The sequence below is a fragment of the Aedes albopictus genome, chromosome 2 (genome assembly GCF_035046485.1).
Source record: "Aedes albopictus strain Foshan chromosome 2, AalbF5, whole genome shotgun sequence".
NCBI lineage: Eukaryota > Metazoa > Arthropoda > Insecta > Diptera > Culicidae > Aedes > Aedes albopictus.
Genome location: NC_085137.1, coordinates 339,710,930 through 339,720,527, shown reverse-complemented (window position 1 = coordinate 339,720,527; position 9,598 = coordinate 339,710,930). Strand labels below are relative to the sequence as shown.

Below are 9,598 nucleotides of genomic sequence, written 5' to 3'. Positions count from 1 at the left end.
AATCCTCAAAGGAATTCCTGGATAAATTATTTGAGTAATTCCTAGAGAAATAACTGAAGGCATTTAAGAGATTTTGTTGAGACCCTTGCGGAATGCCCGAAGAAATTTTTAGAGGAATTCCCGGAAAAATCACCGGATGAATCCCCGGTAGAATTTCTGGAGGAATTACATCAGAAACTAAGGAGGGGATCCATTGGAAAATCCCTACATAAAATTCTGGATGACATGGATTAATTCTAGGAAAAATAATTGAAAAATCCATACAGAAGCTCCTGCATACATCCTTAGAGGAATTCCTTCAGAAATTTCTGGGACAAGTCCTGAAGCATTGAATTTCTGAATAATTCCCAATTGCAGTTCTTGAAGGAATCCCAAGAAAATCTTCTGGAAGTACAGGACGAATGTACCAGGATGAATGCCTTGAAAAATACTTGGAAAAAGTAGAGGAGGAAAAAACCGAGTAGAGGAAAAAAAAATAATAATACCATATTTTGATAAGGAGATCAAAGAGCAATAATGGTTTGTTTTTCCTGGAGGAATCCCTGGAGGTATCTCTAGAATTACGCATTTTTTATATAAGACACCAACAGAACTAATTGCTGAGTGAAACATATTTATTATTCTTGTTAAAAAAAACTGATAAAATCGAGGGCTGGCACAATTAGATTATCACTGTAAGAAATGCTCGACGTTAAGTCAGAGGAGACCAAGTAACAAAATTGCTAAAAAAAAGGATGATCAAGAATTACATTGACTACAGTGACCCCACAATTTATGAATCGGCAAAAATGACCACAGTTTATGGATCACTCATTTGATCAACATGGTGATTCATAAATAGTGTACAAAATTCATTCATGGCACATTTACCTGATTTGTTAAATGTTCCACGTGAAGAGGGGTATAACATATTTTATTTTGATTGATCTGTAGGAATCAATAACTGTGCGCAGTCAGAGTAAACCAAAAACTTGATCATTGGCTCAAACAAATTTGGTATTATGTATTTCGTTTGAATTAAAATAAACTTTTCTTATAAAAGGGTATTTAATTTTATCATCGTACAAATTGGGCCGAAGGGTTTCAGATTTTCATAAAACTTTTTCCACAGGCAGGGCTCATGGATATATGAACAAAAAAAAATAAAATAAATCAGGGTCGCCTATTTTCCTGAAAAACTCAGGTGGAACTTTTTGGTTATCTGTGATCAAAGCTTATAAGATTCCCTTCTCAAAAATATTTTCTTGAAATTTTTCCACGAGTTTGGGCATAGTTTTTCAGGCTTTTCTTTATGAATTTTCTCAACGGTGAAAAATTTTGTGTAATTTTTCTCTTACCGTCGTGCGGTGTGTCATTGGGCCAAAGTGGGGTAACATTGGGCCACTATTCTGCACGTTTAGAATACGACTGGAATGCATATTGTGTGCTAAACTACTAGAATACATAATTCTAAGATACTTTGCATCCACCGTCGGATTCTCTGACTTTTATTGAATCCGTGGGGTCGATGGACCAATGTTACCCTCTAGGCCCAATGTCACCCCGAACGACGGCACGTCATATTTTTTTTTTATATCTGAAAAAAATGCTTTAATTTTCAATATAAAACTTTGTTTCTACGATGCTTCGTTCTTGAGTTATAATTTTTAAAAGAAAAGGCTTTTATAGCACATTTGGACATTTTTCAACAAAATTGGTCATAACTCAAAAACTAAAAAAAAGTGCATTAAAAATTTCATGCAATTGAAGCTTATGAAATAACCTTCTCAAAATTTTTTTTTTGAAAATTTCGCACGAGTTCGGGCATAGTTTTTTCGGCTTTTCTTTACGAATTTTCTCAACTGTGGAAAATTTTGTGGAAAACTTTTTACAGTTAATTTTTTTTTATTTCTTAGAAAATTCGCTTCCATTTTCTAAAAACTAAACTTTGTTTCTACGATGCTTCGTTCTTGAGTTATGATTTTCAAAGTAAGTAGTGCCAGGGGAAAACAAAGCTTCTCGGGAAAATAGGCGACCCTGATTTTTTTTTTCATTTTTTTTGTTCATATATGCATAAGCCCTGTCTGTGGCAAAAGTTTCATGAAAATCTGAGACCCTTCGGCCCAAACCCGTACAGTAATAAAAAATCCCCAAAAGTATGATTTTTCTAATGTTACTTACCTTACTTACCGATCAGTGAATAAAATGACAATTCAATCCATAGAATGACAGCTCACCCCGAAGAAAATGGAATAATCTAGATCAGGGGTTCTCAGATCGTGCCCCGCTTTGCACTTGGTGCATCGCGTAGCCATGACGTTTGTGTCTCGACACTTCAGAAAATTCTTGCATAGGGTATGTGTGTCATCAGTAATCTCACGCTCCCATGTTCATCCTATTCGAAAAGAAGCGATTACGGCACCGATTGATTCCGTTCTTTTTGTTTTCATGGGTGCTCACTTCTAACAAAAAATAGAAAAATAAGAAACAAAACAAACAGCGATTCAATCCTTTGTTTTTCGTAGGAAGAAAATGACAGCCAATAAGTTAATAAGGGAACCAATGCCCTATTTAAATTAAAAGTGATTCGAAATCATTAGAATAAGGGGCCCATGGCTAAAGGGAGAGAGAGAGAGTAAAATTTTTCCCACCCCCGGCCTGAGTCCAGAAAAAAACCCTCGCAGATATTCGCGAAAAATCAAGGAACAAGTCTACAAAAACGCTTCTCATAAGTATCATATTTTTTCCACGAAATCGTAATGTATATTCACAAGCACTACAAGAAATTTTCAATGAATTCGTCAAAACATCTCAGAAAAACCCCTACTAATATTTCTGAAGCTTTGCTTAATACCAGAGAAGAAAGCACTGCTTCAAAAATCGGTTGACCTGGAAATCTATTAACAATGCATTTATGATTTTCAGAGGATCTTCGCCTGAGTTGACAAGAGCGCTTGGAGGGAATTTATCAAAAATCTTGGCAATAATATGCCAAAGTTCTGAAAATAAAACATCCATTTCTCAGATATCCAGCAAAAGTCTTGGGAAAACGTCTATAATCTCATTTTGATTCCTTGAAAACAAAATGCCACTAATTTGGAAGGAATTTTACTTTGATTTAATTTTCCTTTTAATTTTATTTTTCTTTAGGATTTCACTCAGCATTCAAAAAGATCTTGATGGAATTTTTTTTATTATATTTTTAGCAAGAAATATGCCAGATCGATCGAATAACTGTGCCACTTCACTATGCTCCGATAAGTAATAGAAAAATCAAAAAAAGTGCACCGCGATTCAAAAGGTCTGAAACCCCCTGAGCTAGATACTTTTGAAGAACCTAATTGAAGAATTTTACTTGGTTAACTCTGACTGAACGAATCACTGAGAAACGACAGTCTTCTGGATAACCACTTAATCAGGTACCCCTTGTAACCAACTGAGATTGCCTGAAACGCCAGATGAGCCCCCTGAAACGCCTCTAGGACACCCTGGAACCCCCTGAAACGCCCATTGGGCCCCCTAAAATGCCCCTAAAACTTCCTCAAACGCATCTGAGACCTCTGGAAAGCCCCTGAACCTTCTGAAGCGCCTCTGCGACTCCCTGCAGCCCCTTCAAAATTCAAAGGGATCCCTGGAATGCCTCTGGGACACCTGAAACGTGTCTGGGAAACCTGCAACCCTCCTGACATCCCCTGAAAAGCCCCTGAGACTCCAAGAACCTCCTTGATACTCCTGGAACAACCCGGAATACCCTGGGACCCCCTTGAAAGCCCCCGAAGTGCCCTAGTGACCTTCGGATACCTCCCATGAAACCCTCTCGGATTCTCAAAAAAACACTTGAAACGCCTTGAAACCTCCTAGAACGCACGTCAGACCCCATGGAATGCCTCCAACACCTCCTGAAGCGTTCCAGCGATCCCTTGATACGCCTCTGAAATCCTCTGGGAACCCCTGAAACTTCCTGGGATACTCTAATTAACCCTAGAACCCCCTGAAAAGCCTCTGATTTTCCCTGAAGCGCCCCTGAGACATCGTGGTACTCCCATAAAATCCCCTGGACCACCTGAGAACTCGGGGTACCTCTCTGAAATCTCTGTGGGCTAACTGAAACACCCCTGACACCCCCTAAAATTCTCCTGAGACTCTTTGGTACACCTATGAGACCCACTAATGTACTGTTATAATTGAAGGTCATGAAAAACGGGCATTAATCAAAATCAAATATAACCTGCATAAAAAAGGCTTCAGTGTAATAACTGTGGAAGTGCTTGTACAACACTAAGCTGAAAAGCAGGATTTGTCCCAGTTGTGGAGACGTTACGCTAAGAAAAAGAAGAGGATAATCTAGTAAAGTGTTCAAAACGTCAGCTGTTTTGACATTTTCTCCATGACATTTCACAACCCTGGCCCCCAACACGATCCGAATGCACTGAGTAGTTCACTTGTGACCCTTACTACCCCTTACAACCCGTTGTTTTGATCAGTATGGCCCTTGGTCTAGCCATTTTCTCTCAGGAAAGCCGTCCTCGTTCATGATTTTCCACAACTCTGTGTAGACAATATTTGCAGCCGTATGTCGCCTTTAAGTCGATGAACAGATGATGCGTTGGGATCTCCTGGACTCACCGCATTTCTGGAGTATTAGCCGTACTGTGGCTGTCAAAGAAGTCAGCTTGATTACGTACACTCTTAGAGGGGGAGGGGAAATTCTGGCCAAAGTCTATGGTCCATACAAATTTCGAAAATGTTGTATGGACAGGGGAGGAGGTCTGAGCATGCCAACAATGAGTTTACGTAGTTTATGGACAACGCCTTCAGATTTCAATGAGGTGACGGAAGATGATCTTTGATAGCACTTAGTAGGCAGCATTCAAAATAGTGATCGCTCTAAAGTTCTCAGGTTCTTATGGTCGTCTTTTTTTGTGGATGGAGCCCGTTCCTTCGACTCCTCCGGTAGCTGTTAGGTTTTCCAGGATTATCAACTGGCACAGGCAGGTGGTCAACTTTTTTGAGCCCTTCTTGATGAGGTCAACTGCGATACCAGCCGCTTTGTTGGCTTTAAGGTGAAGGTTGCCTGCGTTAACTTTGCAAACAACGCATTTTGCCTCGCATTTTCTAGAGCACAAATCCAAAGACCTAGCAAGCGTATTGGTCTACGAAAATTCTACTCGTTGTTCAATGCGAGTGGGCAAACAACGAGTAACATTTTCTGGTCAGCTTGTTAGATGGATGTCCAGTTTTGTGCACGAGAAAAATCGAGTAGAATGAAGGGCGGCCATTGTGGCGACCATCTTTGTACTCTAGCAACCTCGTCCATATGCGTATCACATCTCGGTGTGGGAGTACGATCATTTCTGTCCTCTGCGGCATTCGCGTAGTCGCGCCTATGTTCTCCATGTCATTCAGGTGTTTATCAAAGTGCTACTTCCACTTTTTCATCATCCCACATCCATCCGTTTAAGAGACTTTTGTCCTTGCATATGCTCGCGACACGAAGCCATTGCGGGATGCTCTGAACTTCTGGTAGAATTTCCGTGTTTTTTGGGAATGGCATAGTCGTTCCATTTCCTAGCACAAATCCTGAAAACAAGCGTAAAACTGGAACCTAACGGAACGTTACTGCGATGACAGGCCCAGAGGCTCGAGACGGTGGATTCTCAGAAAGGAAATAAAAGAAGTCAAACAAAATAAAGTAAGTAATTCCACAATTATTAACTGAGAGCTGTTTATTAATAATCTATTAATTCATCATGTTCCAACGCTAAAGTATAATAACATCTGACTTATTCCCATGAACTAAACCTAGAAAAACTCAAAGTTTTCTTGAAACGCATCAATGCTCCTCAACAGCTCCATATTGTCATTAAACTCCTGATTTACAAAAGGATTTCCAGTAACTCCCAGCTGCAGCAATGACGTGAAAAAGATGGGTATAAAATTGTGAAACTCTCGTATCTTGTTGTATGTCAGATCAAGCGAGACCAGATTGTAATGCTCCTTGTGCAACACTCCGGTTAGTTGCTGAATATCCGATCTCGATACGTTCAAATCCATCAGGTACGGCAGCTTGTACAGTCGGCTCAAATCCAATTCGACGAGCTGGTTTCTGGATAGGTCCAAGGATTTCAGGCGAATCAGTTTGAACAGTTTATCTATTTTCTGCAGGTTGTTACCGGAAAGAGTGAGGACTTCCAGCTGATGGAACGATGACTGTTCTACGAACACGGTGTCAATTTGATTATCCTGAGCAAACAGTTTTATAAGATTCCGTGGAATCTGAATCATTTGGAGGCGGTTGCCCTGAATATCTAGGATTTGAAGACTTTCGACGAATCCCGTTTTGAGAATGTCAAATTGTGTCAGTGTGTTTCCAGCTACGTTGAGTATTTTCATGGCAGGGTTCCTGATGAACATTTGCTCCGGTAGTTCTGCAATAAGGTTGTTTTCCACGTAAAGTTCAGCTAGCTGTTGAACATGTAAGAAAAAGGACTCCGGGATACTTGTCAGCTGATTGTTGTTGAGTTCCAGGATTCTCAGATTTGTGTTTTTGTTGATGAGTTCTTCTGGAACAGAGATGAGTTTGTTTTCTGATAGGCACAAGAATTCAAGAGCTTTCTGTTGATAGAGTAGCTTATCTGGAAGTTGAATAAGGGCATTTTTATCCAACTTTAGTTCAGTCAGTGCAATCAATGAATCGAAAGTTCCGCACTGTATCTCAGACAACTTGTTCTTTGACAAATACAAAATCTTTAAGCGGCTGAGTCCATAGAAAGCATTTGGTGAAATGTCCGATATCTCGTTTCCGTCCAAAAAAAGTTCTTCAAGCACCTTATTGCTCACAAACTGTTCGTTGCGCAATAACTTCAAATTGTTATTAAACATAGAAAGTACTCTCAAGTTTATAAGACGGTTGAAATGCATGGACGACAGGTCACTTATTCTGTTACTTCCCAGGTACAGTCGTTTCAATGAAACCAAATTTTTGAATGTCTCATTTTTAATTTCGGAAATCTTGTTTTTGCTCAGATCCAACATTTCCAAATTCTTCAAGCCGCGAAGTGATCCTTCGTTGATAGTCCTTATCTCATTTCCACCAAGCCAAAGCTCTCGCAATGATTCACACTGTTGAAAGGTTTGAGCATCGATTTTGGTAATCTTATTTCCTGCAAGATCGAGGATTTGCAAATTGGTCAAGTAACGGAACGTACCCTGGGGGACTGTTGAGATGAGGTTATTCCTTAGTACTACTTCTTCCAATAGGATATTGTTCTCGAACATGTTGGGCGCCAGCTCTGTAATGCGGTTATCATACAAGTGAATAACTTTTAGCAGCAATAGCCCATCGAACGCTTTGGGGCTTAGTGTGTATATGTTGTTATTGTGAAGACCGATTTTCTCTGCGTTCCGCAAGCCGTTCAGCATCCGGTCGTTGATTTTCCATATTCGGTTGTTGTGTAAGGCAAGCATTTCCAAACTGCCAAGGCTATCAAACAGCCCATCAGGAATGTGTTCAAGCTGGTTGTCATGCAAATACAGGCTATTTAGTTTGGAATTTGATTTCAGCAAATCAGCGGATAAATTTCCTATTTTGTTGTTTTCGAGACTAAGATATTGAAGGTTTTCTAGCTCACAAAATGTTGATTCAGGTATCTCCTCCAACAAATTGTCTCCCAACCGCAGAGTGTGTAGCAGTGTTTGTGATGAGAATAAACGTTCTGGTAGTTTCCTCAAGTTGATATTAGTCAAATCCAGATATCTGAGAGATGACAAGTTTGCCAGATGAGTTGGTTGGATATCTCCAATCGAGTTGAAGCTTATGATCAGTTCCTCCAGTCGTGACAATTCGTTGAATGCGTTCAGATCCACTTTCATTATATAATTATGATCCAAATAAACGCTAATAATATCAGTACAAAATTTGAAATTGTCACTTGAAATCTCTTCCAGCTTGTTGTTGGACATGGTGAGGTGAGACACATTTCCGCGAAGTTGAAGATTGGTTAGATTATTTCCATTCAGATACAGGCTGACTTGAGTGGAATTTGAGAACTCAAACACTACCGAGGAACTTAGAAGATTATTGGATAAATCCAAACTCCTAAAGTGTTCCAGTGAAGCCATTGCCTTTTCCGGAAAACAATCGAAAGTATTATCACCGAAACTGACGTCCTGCAGCAAGACATTATGCAGGAACAAATCCTCTGGAATCGACGATATTTTGTTCCCATGGGCATTGAACAGCTTCAGGTTTGTTAAAGGCTTGAGAATGGCTTGATGAAGTTCCACAACGTGATTGTCGGCTATACTCAAAAATTCTAAATTCTCCATTGCACTGAATAACGATTCCTGGAAGAAGTCCAAATCATTACCGTTCAGAAAAAGCACTCTCAATTTGCGTAATGGTCTGAAAAGTGTTCTTGGCAATATATCGATGCCATTGTCTGACAAATCCAGCTCTTCTAGCTCGTGTAGCCCGTGAAATGCTTTTGCACTGAGGTACTTCATCCGGTTATTTTTTAGTGCGAGATATTTTAATTTCAAGTTAAACGAAAAAACTGCACTTGGAAGATAGTCGATCCTGTTTCGAGACAAATCCAGCACTTGCAGGTTTATTAAGTCCTCAAAAGTACGTCCATGAACTAACTCCAATTTGTTGTCCGATACTGTCAACTCAGTTAGATTTTGTAAACCTTTGAATGAACCAATATTGAACATGCGAAACTGATTTTCACTCAGATCCAAACGATTCAGTACAGTCAACTCCTCTAACACCGGCTTCCCATGGTCAAACAATGAACTCAACTCGTTCCTGCTCAGATTCAATGCCCACAGCAGAGGAGCGCCTCCAAACGCGTCACCATCAATTTCCGAGAGTCCATTGCCACTTATCGTAAATTCCTTCAGGTTTGGGAAGCACTCGAAAACTCCGGCTTCCAAATTTGTATGCGTTACTTCGCTTATGGTCAGCCAATCGATGGCGGACTTATCTGTATCAGAAAACAGCAGCTGATCCGGACTATATCTGTTCCGCTGGATACAATCCGATAACGATGATTCCTTATCATCCGCCAAGATGCCACACTGGAACAGCCCGAAAGCGATAAGTGTGACAGCGGGTCTATAAAGATCGTTTTATTGCAATAATAAATCACAATCAAATAAATTTCATCCAAATACCTCAATAGACCCATTTTGATTGAACCAGAATTGGTTTGAAGATATCACTACTAAACGTAACTTCGTTCCGGTTTCGCTGGGTGACTTCACGACTGCGGAGTGTAAACATGACTGTTCGGTGCCTTACTTTTTGTCGGATATATTTTCTGCGCTACGACGATGGTACAGCGGAATAGATAAGCATGTGATACAATCTAGGTGTGTCGCTCCGATAAGATAATGAGATTTCAATAAACAAACTGGTCACGGCAAGACATACATAGGGTCAAGTGGGGTAAGATGCCAAAGTTTCGTTTTCAATGGAAAATAGCCTCATTTGTTAGGCTTCCAATGTGGTAACAGCAACTAGACAGTATTTGCTCAATACTTAAGCAAAAATCTTCACTAAACTATTGCATTTTCATCGTTTTTCAACAATTTAAAAAACTGGTTCGTAAAACGG

General features: G+C 39.9%; 1 protein-coding gene across 1 annotated transcript; it reads right to left on the bottom strand.

Moving 5' to 3' along the window:
* Window positions 1-5,667: 5,667 nt before the first annotated feature.
* Window positions 5,668-9,311, bottom strand: LOC109431676 (protein artichoke). Its single transcript, XM_019707932.3, has 2 exons — window positions 9,157-9,311; window positions 5,668-9,097 (listed from the first exon to the last, which is right to left on the bottom strand). Exons 1-2 carry the CDS (start codon window positions 9,168-9,170, stop codon window positions 5,782-5,784), a joined length of 3,330 nt encoding a protein of 1,109 aa, XP_019563477.3. The 5' UTR covers window positions 9,171-9,311; the 3' UTR covers window positions 5,668-5,781.
* Between the last annotated feature and the right edge of the window lie 287 nt (window positions 9,312-9,598).